Below are 17380 nucleotides of genomic sequence, written 5' to 3' on the forward strand. Positions count from 1 at the left end.
CTTCCATCCCACCACCGTGCTGGCATCTGAGGGAAGCTCCACGGAGGAGGGGTATCCTAAAAATACCTGGAAAATGAGTTTTAAGGTGCAAGTGGCAATTTTTTGTTCCAGTGATGTGGTAGGTGTGAGCTCCAGATTAATTAAGCCCTGTGTGATGGGCAGGGGCAGCAGCAGGAGGGGTTTGGGCAGCACCTCTTGGTGTGGGGATATTTTTGACTTCCCACAGCAGCAGGAAGCTAAAAATCATCCCTAAAAACAACGTGCTGCTGTACGTTAAGATTGCTGAGAGATTGGGTCTTTAAAAGGGAGAAAAACTCAGTGAAAATGAGGGTTTTTATTATCATGGCAAGGACAATGATGGGGATGCCAAGATACGACTGCCTTGCAAGATAAAGTGGCACATGTTCTACACAAGAATGTGTACAATGTCTGACGACTCTGGAAATCTGTTCCTCAGCAGATTTCCCAATAAATTAACACAACAAAAATACTTTCATATAAAACAAAGTCCAAAGGATTTTTTTTTTTGTCCTAAAGTAAAAGCAAAACCTTCAGGGACTATATTATCTCTCTCTACATATATAATCTCCTGAATTTTTCTTTTTTTTTTAAATAAATTTATTCTTGTCTTAGAAAAATAAAATGAGTAGCCAATTTAGTCAACGGAAAATATCTCACAGACTTAAAAGCATGCCCAGCAAGCATAGCCTTGTAAGACTAAATTAATGTTAAATCAAAGCAATTTGTTACTCAACCAACCTAGTCTGCAATTCACAGTTGATTACTACAAAGTGTATTCTTAAAATTATTATTATTTTTTTCTTTTTTTTTTGGCCCATATAAAAATAACGTATTGCAACTCAAAGTGCATTTTTAAAATAAACAATCAACTATTTTTTATCAAATAAAATATTTACACCATTTGGTTTTGTACAGTCAGAAATGAACTTCAGGCGATGACCATGGGGACGTCGTCTGAAAATCCAGTTATCATTGGGGCTTCATCGTCCTCATCTCCTGGAAAACAAACCCAAAACAGAGCTGTTAGGGGGCACTTCAAAAAATCTGGTTTTTATCCTCAGCACTTTAAAATCTGGTTTTAAGTGATTTGCATTGGAAGGAGAGGTTTCATTTGATAAAAATATTGGTTGGGAAAATTTGGTGGTTGGACTTGATGGTCTTGAAGGTCTTTTTCAGGTTTAACAATCCCATAATTCTGTGATTTGTACTCTGAGACCAAATCCATCGAGATTGTGATGCCAGAGTGGCCCAAACCATGATAAAGAATTAATTCTTGCCCTAATTTCATGTCCTCAACGTGTTTTTAAGTGATTTGCATTGGAAGGAGGGGTTTATTTGATAAAAATGTTTGGTTGGGAAAATTTTTGCCTCCTGGACTTGATCTTGAAGATCTTTTCCAAGTGTAACAACTCTGTAATTCTGTGATTTGTACTCTTAGATCAAACCCATAGAGACTGTGAGGCCAGAGTGGCCCAAACCATGATAAAGAATTAATCCTTGCCCTGATTTCATGTCCTCAACGTGTTTTTAAGTGATTTGCATTGGAAGGAGGGGTTTAATGTGATAAAATGTTTGGTTGGAAAAAGTTTTGGCAGTTGGACTTGATGGTCTTAAAGGTCTGTGCAACCTTAACTATTGTATGATTCTGTGACTTGCAGTCTTAGCTCAAATCCATGGAGACTGTGCTGCCAGAGTGGCCCAAACCATGATAAAATAATTAATTCTTGCCCTGATTTCACATCCTCAATGCATTTCCAAGTGATTTGCATCAGAAGGAGAGGTTTAATTTGATAAAAACATTTGGTTGGCAAAACTTTTGCCGGTTGGACTTGATCTTGAAGATCTTTTCCAAGTTTAACGACTCTGTAATTCTCTGATTTGTGCTCTGATATCAAATCCACAGAGACTGTGAGGCCAGAGTGACCCAAACCAAGACAAAGAATGAATTCTTGCCCCGATGTCACACCCCCAGTGCTGTCCCCAGATGCCACCAGGGCCCACGTACCCAGATCATCCCCGGAGGAGAAGATGGCCGAGCCCAGGCGCGAGCTGTAGTGGCTGTTGGCGAAGGCAGTGAAGCTGCTCTGGAGCCTCCTGTGCCTCATGTAGAGCACCACAAAGCCAATGCCCAGGGTCACCAGCAGCAGGAACAGCACGGGCACCACGATGGCAGCCACGTCCGTGGCCTGGCCCGATTTGGTGGCTGAGGGGTCTTTACCTGGTGAGGGAGGGACACAAGGGCTGCTTTAGCACATCCCTGGTCACAACAGCACACAAAATAAAACAACAGTGTCACTGACATCCTTTATGAAAAATCCTTTCCTTAGGATTGTTCCTTCTGAGAAGCTGAGAGGCCTCAGGAACAAAATGCAAACAATGGTTATCTGCTGCTGTGGAATGCAACAGGTGCATCTGGGATTGGTCTCATGTGGTTGTTTCTAATCAATGGCCAATCACAGCCCAGCTGGCTCGGACTCTCTGGCAGAGCCACAAACCTTTGTTATCATTCTTTCCTTTTTCTATTCTTAGTCAGCCTTCTGATGAAATCCTTTCTTCTTTTCTTTTAGTATATTTTTAATATAATATATATCATAAAATAATAAATCAAGCCTCCTGAAACATGGAGTCAGATCCTCATCTCTTCCCTCATCCTCAGACCCCTGCGAACACCACCACAGACTCCATGTTTCAGAAGGCTGATTTATTATTTTATGATATATATTATATTAAAAGAAAATGATATATTAAAACTATACTAAAATAATAGAAGGAGGGATTTCATCAAAAGGCCAGCAAGGAATAGAAAGGAATGACAATAAAATCTTGTGACTGCTCACAGCCTCGACACAGGTGGCTGTCATTGGTCATCAAGTAAAAACAATTTCACATGCTGGGTAAACAATTCTCCAAATCACATTCCAAAGCAGCAAAACACGGAGAAGCCGAAGCTTCTCAGCTTCTCAAGAGAAAAGGTCCTAACAAAAGGATTTTTCATAGAACGTGTCTGTGACAGATTGGAGGATGAAATTGCCACCTCTCCAATGACAGTGGACAAACCAACAGTCCATCAAATTTCTCCTCCTCCAGAGAGGAATGTAAAAACAATAATTATTTACATAAAAATGTATGAGAAATTCCATTACAAGATTGTAAACATCAGAAGGTTTAGAAGAACAGGGCAACACATCCCTAAAGAATTTATGAGGCTTCCCTGAGTGTTTTTTTAAGGAGGATGAGGAGGAAACAGGGACTCACCTGTTCCCAGCTCGTCGTAGAGAAGCGTGGCTGGCTCCCCACACATCTGCCCCCCGTACAGGCACCGTGCCTGCACGCTGAACGAGTAATTGTGGCCCATCTTCAGGTTGGACACCTTGAAGAAGTTCTCTGTGGTGTTGCCCAGGTAGGCTGTGATGTTCATCAAGCTGTCAAACATGTGAATCTCGTAGCCCTGGCGGAAACACAAGCCCCGAGTCACTCGGCTGCAGAGGGTGGGTTTGCTCCTTCCAAAAGGGCTTGGAAATTTGGTTTTCCTCCTGGATCTGGCTTTGATGAACCCTGGGGCTGGGGACGAGGTGGGGACTGGGCACAGCTTGGACCCAATCTTGCAGGGCTTTTCCAACCTAAATGACTCTGGTTTGGTTTGTCTGATCCACTCCGTCCTTAGCACCCATCCCAGCCCACCCAAGCACAGAGTCCAGGAGGGCTTTCTTGGTGCAGTTTTCTCCTTGCCCATGCTCTGACAGATAACATTTCACAGATTTTCTATCCAAGTCTGAATAACAACAACTTTCAGACTTCCTGGCATGGCAGGGCAGTGTCCTTTTCTCAGTCCTTTCACACAGGGGACAACTGTCCTTTTCTAGCAGGATAATTATGTTCCTAAAAGGTGACTGATTGGATCTATCAGCTTCAGAGCCTCAGCCATGACATGAATTTTAGTGAGCCCTTGTAGAGGGCTCACCAAGGACAGGATGGATTTCAGAGCCTGTGAAAGGAGCCTTGCACTGACTCTGCTCCAGGATTTTCTGTAGGACAGGAGGCACAGCGAAACTTACCCGGCTTTCATTGAAATTACTTTCCTTCAGTGCCAAACTCTTCCAGAAAAGCAGAATATGGTCGTTTTCAGTGATGATTTTTAAGGCGTCCGGTGCAGACAGGGGGACTACAAATGGGAAAAAGAAGTGGCAGGGGGTGAGGTTGTAGCACTGGTGGCACTTTCCTATTGCATAAATTGAGTCAATTCTGAAAGTTAGTGGGGTTTTCTAGGGAATCAGCACAATACTCTGCTTGGAAAAGGGATGTGCTGGAGGAGAGGATGCGGGAGGAATTTTTCACTGGTAGGGCTGTGATGGTACTTGGTGATGGGTGCACAGCCAAACTGGTGCCTTTCCCACCTCCATTTATCAGGAGAAAAACATCAGATATCATTTGAGAAGCTTCCTCTCCACTGCTGTTGTTTGGGGTGTAACCACCTCCCCTGGGAGGCCTCCCAGAACTGGGCTTTGCCCAATGGGCAAAGTGGGAGAGGACCAAGAGCTGCAGGGACATTCCTGCATCCTCCAGGCTGCTCAGGATGGGTGCTGTGTCCCTCACCTGTGTTGATCTTCATGCTGGATTCCTTGCTCATGTTTCCCAGCTGGACAATCACGTGGTATTTCCCTCCTGGCTCCAGTTTCTTTATGGTGTACTCCACTGTGCTGTTCCGGCTTTTCACTTTGTAGATTTTATCCGTTTTCCTCACCAAATCTTTAACTGCCACGGCATAGAGCTGGAGGGGGAGGAAATGGATGGAAAAAATCTAATTTTCCTGCAGAATTTCAGCTTAACAGTGGTAGGACATTAGAGAGGGTGGGTAAAATTTGCATTAAACCAGGGCTGAGCTTTACAGAAAGCCTGGGGAGCAAAATTCCAAGCCTCTCTCTAGATTTCTGCCCAAAATCAGCATTTACTGATACAGGAAATTACTGATACAGAAAATCAGCATTTACTGATACAGAAAATGCAGTTAGTGGAACAGATGAGAGCAGGAGGAAAAGCTCAGGTTGTATTTCTTGGTGAATCACAAGGATGCAATGCAAACCCCTGCCCTGTCAGAGTTTCCAGCTCTGCTGGGAAGGTTTATACCTCCCAAAGCTTTGCTGGTAAAGTCTCTGGAGCAGAAGGGGAGGGGAAAGCTTGCTGAGAAAATGACTGGCCTTCAATGGAGCGAGACCTGAGTGTATTCCAGCGTGGCAGAGAACAGAACTGGGCTTTGTTGAGGCAGGGGGCAGTGCCCCAGCCCAGCCTTACCCTCCTGGGCAGAGCCAAAGGCCAGAAAGGTGTTTTGGCACATGCCCAGGGCTGGTTTTAGACTTGGTCAGCAACAGATATCCCAGACCTGGCTCTTTTTAAATGTTACACTCCTGAGCTAATGGCCAGCAGGGAGGAAACGAAGACGTTGGAGGTGTCAGCGCTTTGATTTTATGCGGAGCATAGACCCGACCTCAGGTTTTCTCCAGCAGAAGAAAAGCAAGGATCTGTGTTTGGGGCAGGATTTAGTGTGCACAGGGCTGGGAGGAGGCTCTGTGAGGGGTTACCATGTCCTGGTCAGGTGAGTCATAGGGCGATTCCCACTTGATGACGGCGAACGTCTTCCCGGTGCGCACGGCGTGCAGGTGGCGCGGCGGCAGCCGGTTATCCGGGATCATCTTCACCACCACCGAGTCAGAGGGGGGCCCTTGGTAGGGAGACACCACCCGCACCTGGGAGGGAGGCACAGAGGTCAGGGCAGTGTCCTGGGGGAGCCAGGGGCGGGCAGAGGGAGGAGGAGGAGGAGGAGGAGGAGGAGGAGGAGGAGGAGGAGGAGGAGGAGGAGGAGGAGGAGGAGGAGGAGGAGGAGGAGGAGGAGGAGGAGGAGGAGGAGGAGGAGGAGGAGGAGGAGGAGGAGGAGGAGGGGAGCCCACCAGGAACAGGTACTGCTCGTCGCGCTGCACCAGCACCGTGGCATTGTGCGCGCTGGTGGTGCTGTTGTGGGGGCTCCTGTACAGCTCCAGGAAGGACGTGGCGTAGAAAATTCCATAGATCTGAGGAGGAAAAGCACAGCAGGGATTGGCATGGCCCACAGCATCCGCTGGCTGCTGTGAGAAATGGATTTGTAGAGAATTCTCAGTCTGACAGAAGGTTTATTTGTTGCGTTGTCACCATCATATTTTCTGAAAAATCTCTTTGCGCAGGATTTTCTCCTGGGAAGCTGAGAAGCCTCAGAGAAAAATGAAAACAACAATTATCTGATTTGCTTCTCCTGTGTTTTGCTGCTTTGGAATGTGTTTGGACATTCTTTACCAACAGTTGTTTGGTTTCATGTGAATTGGTTTTGACTTAATGACCAATCCACAGTCAGGCTGTGTCGGGACTCTGGAAGGAGTCACGAGTTTTTCATTATCATCTTTTAGCCTTCTGTCTGTATCCTTTCTGTATTCTTTAGTGTAGTTTAGTTTAGTATTCTTTAATATAATGTAGTATCTTAAAATAATAAATTAGCCTTCTAAGAACATGGAGTCAGATTCATCATTCCTTCCTGCCACAGGGCACCCCACAAATACAACAGTGCATATCTGTGTGTAAGCTTTGAGATAAGAAATGTTGACTTAGAAATGTCATGGAATAGGATGGATATGGCTGGGAGAGAAATGGAGCCAGAAACAGATATTGTTGAGGGAGAAATGGAACAAGATACAAGTTTTAAAGGAGGAGTTTATAAATAAGACTAAATACTTTGGAGAAATGTTGACTTAGAAATGTCATGGAATAGGATGGATATGGCTGGGAGAGAAATGGAGCCAGAAACAGATATTGTAGAGACAGAAATGGAGCTAGAAACAGATATTGTTGAGGGAGAAATGGAACTAGAAACCAGTTTTAAAAGATGGTTTTATAAATAAGACCAAATACTTTGGAGAAATGAGTTAGAAATGTCATGGAATAGGACAGATATTGTTGAGAGAGAAATGGAACTAGAAACAAGTTTTAAAGGATGGTTTTGTACATAAGACTAGATACTTTGGAGAAATAGAACTATGAAAGATGTACTGTAGTAGGATTTACGAGGGGTAATTTTAGATTATTGGTTTTAAGGTATTTACAGTATGGTGTGGTAAAAGTTGATAGGTTAAGAAACACTTATAATGTATTGTAATTAGGAAATAGACTTCTGTCAGACTTTGAGAATTTTCTACAAATCCATTTCCCACTGGCTGTCAATTTTAGGGGCATGAAGCAAAGACCCTTTTCCCTCTGGACCCTTTTCCTGCTTTTCCCTCTGTCTTGCCCAAGCTCAATCTGCTCACTTCCCTTTGAACTCCCAACCCAAACCCCCCAAGCTCATCTCAGGTAACAGCAGTTGATTCAAAGGCTGCTGGAGCATTGTGCTGTGTTTGAGCCACTTCTCACTACAACAAACACACAAGAAGCTTTGCTTTGCTTCTGTTTAAAAGGCAGGAGGAGTTCTTTCCCTCATTATCCCCAAAATTTTCAGGGCCTTGGAATTCACTCCAAACAAATTATCCTGATTTCAGGGGGGTTGTGAGCTGCTCAGAGGCTCTGGGGGAAGGGTTGGTGCCTTACCACATTCCTGGGGCCAGTCCAGCTGCATTCCACGGCCGTCTGGTTGATGGCCTTGGCCTTGAGGCTTGGGGACACTGGCCTGGTGCCACTGGTCACCACGTGCACAAAGGACAGAGGGCTGTCACCCAGCTCCGTCTTAGCCCAAGCAGAAATTTCATAGGGGGTGTGAGCTGTCAGATTGGCCACTGAGCAAAAAGAGAAAGGGGCACTGTTGGGTGAGGCAAAGCACAAAGCACGGCAAGGGTCAGCATCACAGACAGACAGGAGCCTGCCTCTCCTGGGCTGTACTTTCATGATTTCGCAGTAATTTCCTTTATACAGAAGCACCTGAGACTCTGGAACCCAACCCAGCCTTGCTTTTCTGTGCCCGGATGATTTCACATATCCACACTGAGATTTTCCCAAACCAGAAATGTGATTACTGTGTGCAAGCCCAAGAAATCCTTGTCCTGTTTCTGCTCCCTTTGGCAGATGAAAAATGGAACAACAAACAAAACCCCACTGATGAGAAAGGACTAGTGCAGCTCTGGGGGTAAATCCCAAATCTGCTTGAAATCCCCAGGTCCTCAGAACAGAATTTGCTGCTTTGTCCTGTCCAGATTTAAACAGGATTGTTTAAACAGAACTCCTAGCAACAATAAAGAAATAAAATAATCCTATAACCTCTCATAAATCCTTCTGCTTGGTGTTGACCAAAGCAAAGCTTTCTATTTTGAGCAGAATTTACCTTTTTGGATGGACTTTTCTCCTTCTATGACCAGAGTCCTTTTTTCCTGCCTGTGGCTATCAAATGTCCAGTAGATGTTGACCATGTAGCCACTGACCTGTCAAGCCCAAGGACACAGAGCCATCAGCTCAGCTGATGCACACAGGGAACCAGGGCTACTCTCAGACCCCTGACAGTCCTTGCATTGTATTTTCCATCCCAATTAAGAGCCCCGGGGCAGTTTGGGAGCAGGAAGAAATGATTTGGCATGAAATAATTGGTAATTGCAATGCTTCAGTGGCTGACAGCTTCTCCCAGCCACTATTCACCATTTCCCCAGCTCAGAGGGAAGGGGAAAAACTCTTACCTTGATATTCGTGGTCATTTTTAGGCTGAAACTTATGGAGTCCTCACTGTAGCTCTCAATGTGGATGACAGGGGGAGGAATGACTGGGAGGAAAGAGAGAAAAGACCTGTTAGTACAGCACAAAGAAATAAAAACTATTTCTTGAGAGGGGACAGATAAAATACAGATTTTTGTGTTAAAAGCTCCCAGAACAGGACACCCCAACCTTGCCTAAGCCACGTCCCCCTCAGAGAAGACACTGATTTTTAGCTCCAGCACTGAAAAGCTGCTTTATCTGTGCCTTGCTCAGTGCAGGCTGGAACTGGAGGGGTCTGGGCAAAGGGATTTCCCTCTGAACTCAGCAGGGTGAGCTCCTATCCCAGGAAACAGCTCCTGCACTTCCAAGGAGCTGCTGAGGAACATCAGGAGCTGTCGGTGCAAAGCACTTGTGCAAAACCCGAAGTCAGAGCTGTTTCTGTTCTTTCTACCTTGGTTTTTCTAACCACCAGGTAATTCACATTATCTGGATCCTGCACTTTGAGTAGCCTGGTGTTTTCTTTCCCGTCTTTCATCTGACAAATTAGCAGACAATTTTGATGCAGGGACATAAGTTTGGATGAAAAAACTTGGCATGAATACAAACGACTTCAAAAGGCTTTTCTTAAAAAAAACTCACAAAAAAACAGGTTGGGAAGGAAATGATTTACTGTGCTGTTTGAATTTATCTGCTGTTAGACTGTGATGTTGTGATAATTCTTGGGAGCTATGGTTGTTTTTTGTGGTCTAAACCTGCAGGAGGATCCACAATAATTGTGATCTGAGAGGGAGAAGGATGAGCCAGCATCCTTTTAGAGTGAGAGTGATGGAGTTGGTAATTTCTTGTCTATCTGGAGGCAGGATTTGGCCTACAAAAGTCTGAGGGAATCTGTCTGCAGTCTGGGAGAGAGAGGACAGGCTCCTGCTCAGTGCCAGGGCAGCACATCCATCCCCTGTGCCACAGGGCTCAGAGGAAGAGGCAGTGACCCTTCCAGAGATGCCACTGAACTCTGAGGCAGCTCAGGCTGAGTGAAAAAATCACTTTTTACAGGTCATTTTTACCAGCAAAGCTGTGAAAGGCTCAGCAGGGAGAGTGAAGGCCGGGGAGGTGGCTCTGGATGCTGCTGCTGGTGTTTCAGGCTGCTCCTCACCTTCTCTGACCCGACCCAAACAACAACAACATTTACCTTTGCCTTTGACCGTGGTTATGGACTTGGATTCACTCCAGTTTCCCACCCCTCGGCTGGTTACTGCAGCAACCTTTGGAAACCAGAGGGAGAGGGAACATGAGCAACATTTTTACAGTGCAAACAGAGAGGGGAGGTGAGAGCAAGGTTACAGACCTGGCAGGGCTCCTGGGAAAAGGACTTGGAAGCAAACAATAGCTTAATTACTTGGCAATAAAATGCTTAATGCAGAGATACAGCCGACTGCTTAAAGTCAATTAAAGGAATCTAAGAGGAGGGAGGTGCAGCCTCTTTGCAGATAACTGCTCTCTGATGGGATCTTGGAGGAGCCCATCGAGATAAGGAGCTGGGGGCTCCAAGGGCCATAAAGTAGGTGAGAGCCAGGCCAGGGAAGAACATGCAAACCCCGAAATACTTCCAAAGATTTATCTGGGGATGGGTTATACTGGGAAGGAATAGCACGGGAGGAAAGCCTCCAACCAGCCGTGAGAATAACACGGATTTGGAGGAGGGGATTCATCACAGTGAACTTCCCCAAGAACTCAGGAGCATGGACAATGGCAAAGCACTCATTTCCCAGGGCTCACTGTGCAGACTTTTCATTTCCTTTTCTTATTACTTCTGTCTATAATTACCCAGCCTCTCCCCTGTGCAGACATTCCCCACAGGCAGATCTGCTTCTTTTCCCACTCATACACCAAGGACCAAATTTATCTCTGGCCCACATCCAGTGCAATTGCAGTGACATTGGAATGGGCAATTAGCAGGGAGGATTTTGTAATCCAGCCTGGCCTTGTGGGACAAAGGAGCAAATCAAGGGCCTTGGAACTGTAGACATTAGCAGTGGTGCTGTGGGTTGGCATTAAAGGGCAGGGCTTGAACAAGATGTTTTTTTAACAAGATTTTTTTTAGCAAGTTTTTAGCTGTGCAGAACTTAGGCCGCTCAGGAATGAGAGCTCACTTAGAGTGAGCTTTGGAAATACTCTGAGAGAGAGTTTTGGAAATACTCACTCTGAGAGAGAATTTGGGAATACTCTGAGAGAGAGCTTTGGAAATGCTCACTCTGAGAGAGAGCTTTGGAAATATTCACTCAGAGAGAGAGCTTTGGAAATACTCTGAGAGAGAGCTTTGGAAATACTCTGAGAGAGAGCTTTGGAAATACTCTGAGAGAGAGTTTTGGGAATACTCTGAGAAAGAGTTTTGGGAATATTCACTCTGAGAGAGAGCTTTGGAGATACCCTGAGAGAGCTTTGGAAATACTCACTTTGAGAGCGAGCTTTGGAAATACTCACTCTGAGAGAGAGCTTTGGAAATATTCACTCTGAGAGAGAGCTTTGGGAATACCCTGAGAGGGAACTTTGGAAATGCTCACTCTGAGAGTGAGTTTTGGAAATACTCTGAGGGAGAGCTTTGGAAATACTCACTCTGACTGTGTAGAGAGTGTTGACCTGCAAGTTCTTGATCTCGGTGTAGTTCTTGGTGGTTCTGAGGGATGACCACTCCTTGGATCCACTGCTGCTGTATTCCACCTAGGAGCACCAAAGCAAGGCTTGAGGACTCAAAAATACCACAGGTCAGCAGAGACACCTGTTTATCTCTATCCCAGACCTGTTTATCTCTGTCCCTCTGAGATAAAATGCCAGCAGAAAGAAGCACAACATCTCAGAAAGGGAGAAATTAAGAACTCCAGGGCTGTGGTGCTGCCTACAGCATTTCTTCTCCCAGCTTGCCTGATGCTCCCAGCAGATTTCCTCCCCAGAATATCCCATTCCAGGCCCACCCCACCCTGCAGCTGGCTGTGTGCTGGTGTCCCCACGTCCCCAGGGGCAGCAGGACTCACGATGAATTCCCGGATGAGGCCGTGGGCGTTCACGGGGGGGCTCCACCAGCCCATCACCACACCCTCAGCTTCTCTCTTCAGGGACAGCTGCAGGTTCAGGGGAGCATCTGGTACTGGAGAGAGAAAGAGAAACATTAGTGCCAGTCACAGTGGTGTGCCCAGAGCGTGCAGGGAAAAGCAGAATCTCGCTGAAAAATCAGGACAAAGGGGTGGATGGCCCTTGCTCCCAGTCCAGCACAATTCTGTACTGGAATGTTCTGCCCAGGGAGGTGGTGGAGTCCCCATCCCTGGGTGTGTTTAACAAAGCCTGGATGTGGCTCTGGGTGCCAGGGTTGAGTTGAGCTGTTGGGGTATGGGTTGGATTTGATGATCTTGAAGCTCTCTTCCAACCTGGTGATTCTGTGATTAATTCCCAAACCCAGGGAAAGACCCTTTTTGTTCATAGCAGGGATATCTCTTCTTTTCAGCCCTGTGGCATTCACATTCTCTGAAAAAATTTCTCCACCCAGGATTTTTCCCCTGGGAAGCTGAGAAGCCTCAGAGAAAATGAAAACAATTCTTATCTCATTTGCTTCTCCTGTGTTGTGCTCATGTGGAATGTGTTTGGAGATTGTTTACCCACAGGTGATTGTTCCATTGGATTCTGCTGGGAGTTGTTTTCACTCTTTGGCCAATCAGGGCCAAGCTGTGTCAGGACTCTGGAGAGAGTCACCAGTTTTCATTATTATCTTTTTAGGATTTAGTATCTTTTCTTTAGTATAATATAGTATAGTATAATATAGTATTCTTTAATATAATATAGTATTATAAATATAGTATTATAGTATAATATATTAATAGTGTATATATAATATTATTAATAACATTATATATAATATATAATAATTATATTTATTATATTAATAATATCATATAATTTAATATATATTGTATATATATGTAATATATATTAATAGTATTATAGTATAATATAGTATTCTGAGAAAATGGAGAGACATTATGAGAACATAATATAGTATTATAAATATAGTATTATTGGTATTATAGTATAATATATTATTAGTATATATATAATATATTAGTAATAATATAATATAATTAATATATTTCAATATATTAATTAATAATTGTATTAATTAATAATAATATAATGTATAATATGTTATATTATATATAATGTATAATATGATATAATGATATGCATTATATGTACATAATATGTATATATATAATATATAGTGTATATATTATATAAATATGTATTGCAATATATATATGTGTGTATATATATATATACACATATATATACATATATATACATACATAATATATTAATAGTATTATAGTATAATAGAATATTCTGAGAACATGGATGCATCATTCCTGCCTTGGCTGGGGCATTCCCTGCAAACAAAATTCATGCCAAAGCAGCACCAATGTGGCAGGCAGTGGTGGCAGCAGCAGCTGTGCTTACGTCCTTCGGGCGCCCTCAGAGTGATGAAGTCGTTGGTGTTGTAGACCCTGCTCAGACACTGCACCTGCACCTTCACCTGGTAGCTGCAGTCGGGCTTGAGGACCTTGAGAACGCCGTTGGTTTTGTTGCTGTGGGTCTCCAGGACCTTCCAGATGCTCTCACCGACCATCCTGAGGGACAGAGGCACACACCTCCAGTCAGGATGGGCTTTTTTAGCCTAGAACGTTTATATTTATGCCAAAAAATGGAACCATTTTAAAAGGCTGCTGCTCATTTTGGTAGTGCCACACCAGCAATTTGAAAAGATGCCACTGGAAGGCCTAAACTAACCATGTTTTGGTGACTTACAAGCCCCTGAGCTTTTCTATAACTCTTGTGCTCAAATTTATTACCTTTGTTCTTGCTGTTAATGGTCCCACAAAGACAAGGCCCAAGTGGAAAAAAAAATGAATATAACAACTTTACTGTCTGAGTACATGGTCAAGGAGGAAACCAATGCAATTTGTCAGAACTTCCCTCTGGGTGCACCTATTTTGTGTCTCTATTGCTCACAAATATTAGATTTTCCAAGCAGAACTTGATTAAGGAGCTCTGAAGGTCTCAGGCCTGATTCTCTGTGGTTCTCTGCAGTAAATACAGGCACACCTGTGCTCATGCTTGTCCTCTTTACCTGCCACAGCACCAGGGAGAGATGATGTACCTGTAGTAGATGTTGTAGACACAGGAGGTCGAGGACATCCTTTTGGGCCGAGCCCACGTCAGGGTGACATCACCAGAGAAATCAGCTGTCCACTGCAGGTTCTGGACCTTGTACACGATTGTGTCATCTGAGCAGAGAATGGGAGAAGGGAATTTACTGCAGGGAAACAAGCCCTGTGCCCAGGAGAGAAACAAGGGAAAAGTGAGAGAGCAGAGAATGGGAAAAGGGAATAATTTGCTACAGGGAAACAAGCCCTGTGCCCAGGAGGAGCTTTGTTTGTAACACCAGCAACAGGGGAGGCAGGAACAGCACTGACTGAAGGGATGTCACGTAAATGAGATGTGTGATTTGTCCTGGGCTCACAGAGGGCAGCTCAGAGCAGGGATTTACCCCTGGTGCTCTCAGTTCTACCCAAAATGTCTTCATGCTGCAGCAGGCAAGCATCCCCTTTCCCCTAAGGAAGGATAAAGCGTGGCTGTTGATGAAATACTGGGAATTTTGTAATTGTGTGAGTGAAACCTGCCCACTGTCACCTTTCTCCTGCTGTGATCAGTCTGTGCTGTCCCTGTCACCATCCAGGCCCTTTTCTTTGTGTGTTTTCCCCTTATCACATCTTGTGCTCAGCAGCAGGACCAAGCAAAGGCTGGTAATTCCAGTTTGGGGCTTGCCTGGACACAAACTCTGGCTGAATCACTGCCTGACCTTCACAGAGGCATTCAGGGGATAAAATCACTGTGGAACCCAGCCCTGGCAGGGCTGGGGATGGGAAGTGCTGATCTGAAATGCCCCAAATCCATGCCCTGCTCCCACCAGACCACTCCCTGATGTCTCTTTGTGTGCCCAAATCCCTCTCTCTTTGGAGCCCAAATCCCACTGTTGTGGTTTGGCTCTGCTGGGGTGCTCAGCTTTGGTGCTGAACAGAAACCAAGCAGAGCAGGGGCAAATTGCTGCTGTTTTGCTTTCCCTAAACAGCTGGAATTAAATCCAGCAGGCATGTGGGGGAATGGACAGCATGGCAAGGCAATTTTTCCAAGGGAAAATAAATGGTTTTCCCTCGGTGAAGCAGCTGAGTTGTGCATCTCAGCAGCTCCTTCCCCCTCCCCTGAACCCTGCTAGCCTCTCCCAATCAATATTTAATTAAAGAACTAAACCTGATTGATGCCCAGCCCCCCCAGCAGTTCTGTGGGGGAGCTGCTGAAGCTCATGGCTGGCTGGAGGCAGTGATCAATCCCTGCTATCAGCCCAGGGTGGGCTCTGTCCCTCTGCCCCCACCAAGGGACAGCCAGGGATGGCAGCAGGGCACGTGCCACATCCCCAGGGTCACCTTGCAAAGCAGGGCAGAGCAGGAGACTCATTTCACCTGTGGCCTGTGTAAAACAGCCAGCTTTGCTCCTATCCATCCTAAAACGATTTTTTTTTTTCCCTCTCTCTGAGGCTGCTGGAAGACAAATTGTCAGTGCAGAAGCTGCTGGGAAGTTTGTCCCAGCTGGTGATAAATGGGTGAGGAGGCAGCTTGGACAATAGAGGCAGATAAATCAAGGATGTTGTGAGGGCAAGGTGACAGACCCAGGAGAGCACCTCTGTGTGCTGACAGGGAGCAGGGAGCGAGGGCTGGGACAGGGCTGCTGCTCACCTGTGCAGTTCCTCTCATCGCTGCTGTCTGAGCAGTCCAGGTACCCGTCACAGCGCTCTGGCAGCAGGATGCAGGCCTCCCCATCCTCACACCTGAAGCCACTAGGGCAGGACAGGCTGCTTGGAGTGGCTGAAAAGAGGCACAACAGTTCAGGACTGGAGGCAGGGAAGTTCCCTCGGCAGCACTGGAATGTCTGCAGGTGGCTGCACGTCAGGGATGGAGCTCAGGCTGGTGTGGCACACACTGGGGTGTGTCACACTCTGGGGTGGCTCCTGCTGGCTGCACCTTCAGAAGAACCTGGAGCCCATCCCATGAAAAACAATAACTGGACTTCTAATGGGAATAGCACCCCTTGGGCTTTTCATCCTTTTAAATTTTTTTCTGTAAAGGATTTCTGCTTTCCATACAGGATTTTTCCCTGCAGGGATTTCCCCAGCAATCAAAGCCTCCTCAGAGGTTTCCCTACCCTCATAAGTCTCGGGTTCTCTAGTTGGTCAGAGTGACTCTGAGATATTTTACAAAGTCTCTTTTCTCAGCTCGGCTCTCAAAGAAGGAGTCAGAGCTGTTCAGTTCTCAGTCTCAAGGTTGTTCATTGTTTCTTATCTATAAAATTCTTTCTCCTGTCCTGCTGAGGTCCACTCAGCAAGACAGACAGAGGCACTCTGCCTGCCCCCAGGGTGGTGTTATCTCTTTATACTAAAAACTACCTGTACAATATTTACAATTACTTCCCAATACCCATCACTTATGTTAAACAGTGAGCTTCTACTCTAAACCAATCCCAAAGGGCCACCATCACAGCAGAAGATGGAGGCCAAGGAGAAGGAGAAAGGCTGGACATGTCCAGATTCCTCTATTTTGCCCCCTGAACCCCCATTCCAAAAACCCCATAAATCTCTTTTTCACCCCATGATAAATTCACTATCACTCTACTTAATTTGTCGTGGCTTGTAATTCTTCATATAAGGGCGGGTAATTGTTTTTTCCAAGGGCTAAATCAAAGGCACAGGGGTCCTGGGCTCTGTGCCAGGGTCCCTGAGCCCCCTGGCAGGGGTTTGGGCACTCCAGGACAGCCAGAGGGATGTCCTGGGTTCTGACACACAGGGAGATCCCCGGGGGAGAGCTCCAGGTGTGCCCCTGTCCCTGCCCACACTCACGGCAGTTCCTCTCGTCGGTGCCGTCCTGGCAGTCCCTGACTCCATCGCACCTCTTCCAGTTGGGAATGCACTTGTGCAGCTGCTGGCACTCGAACTCGAAGCGGCTGCAGCGCCCCGGCAGCGCCGGGGACGTGGCTGTCACATTGGGTCCTGCACACACAGAGAGACAGGAGAGCACCAGCGCTGGCACCGCCACCAGGAGGGAGCAGCGCTGTCCCCGTCCCGGCTCCACTAGATGGCAACCTCCTTCCATCCAGCAGGTGATGGGGATGACGCCTTGGCCACCCTCTCTGCTGACTGCAGAGGGCTGGAAAAGCCTCTGCTCTGCAGGCAATGTGTAGCCATGATATTTTCTGAAAAATCCCTTTCTTTAGGATTTTTTTTTTTCCTCCTGAGAAGCTGAGAGGCCTCGGGAACAAAATGCAAACAATGGTTATCTGCTGCTGTGGAATGCAACAGGTGCGTCTGGGATTGGTCTCGTGTGGTTATTTCTAATTAATGGCCAATCACAGCCCAGCTGGCTCGGACTGTCTAGTCAGTCAAAGGATTTTGTCATTCTCTGATTAAATCCTTTCTTCTATTCTTTTAGTATAGTTTTAATACAATATATATCATAAAATAATAAATTAGCCTTCAGAAGCATGGAGTCAAATCCTCGAACACCACCAGAGCAATGTG

At 45.8% G+C, this 17380-nt stretch overlaps 1 protein-coding gene across 2 annotated transcripts in view; it reads right to left on the minus strand.

Annotated features, from left to right (window-relative positions):
* Positions 1-315: 315 nt before the first annotated feature.
* The window catches only part of SORL1 (sortilin related receptor 1), a 44739-nt gene continuing 27674 nt past the window's right edge, over positions 316-17380 (minus strand). For both annotated transcript variants that reach the window (XM_066564314.1, XM_066564313.1), the window contains exons 31-47: positions 16703-16852; positions 15546-15674; positions 13913-14039; positions 13213-13382; positions 11739-11851; positions 11323-11427; positions 9899-9971; positions 8697-8779; positions 8351-8447; positions 7624-7808; positions 5964-6083; positions 5598-5762; positions 4615-4789; positions 4077-4183; positions 3277-3469; positions 2027-2239; positions 316-1017 (exon numbers count right to left, since the gene is read on the minus strand). In XM_066564314.1, the coding sequence (XP_066420411.1) occupies positions 950-1017; positions 2027-2239; positions 3277-3469; positions 4077-4183; positions 4615-4789; positions 5598-5762; positions 5964-6083; positions 7624-7808; positions 8351-8447; positions 8697-8779; positions 9899-9971; positions 11323-11427; positions 11739-11851; positions 13213-13382; positions 13913-14039; positions 15546-15674; positions 16703-16852 (2273 nt within the window). In that variant the 3' untranslated portion in view covers positions 316-949. The remainder of the gene's footprint in view (positions 1018-2026; positions 2240-3276; positions 3470-4076; positions 4184-4614; positions 4790-5597; positions 5763-5963; positions 6084-7623; positions 7809-8350; positions 8448-8696; positions 8780-9898; positions 9972-11322; positions 11428-11738; positions 11852-13212; positions 13383-13912; positions 14040-15545; positions 15675-16702; positions 16853-17380) is intronic.

This window comes from Molothrus aeneus, chromosome 22 (genome assembly GCF_037042795.1).
Source record: "Molothrus aeneus isolate 106 chromosome 22, BPBGC_Maene_1.0, whole genome shotgun sequence".
Lineage (NCBI taxonomy): Eukaryota > Metazoa > Chordata > Aves > Passeriformes > Icteridae > Molothrus > Molothrus aeneus.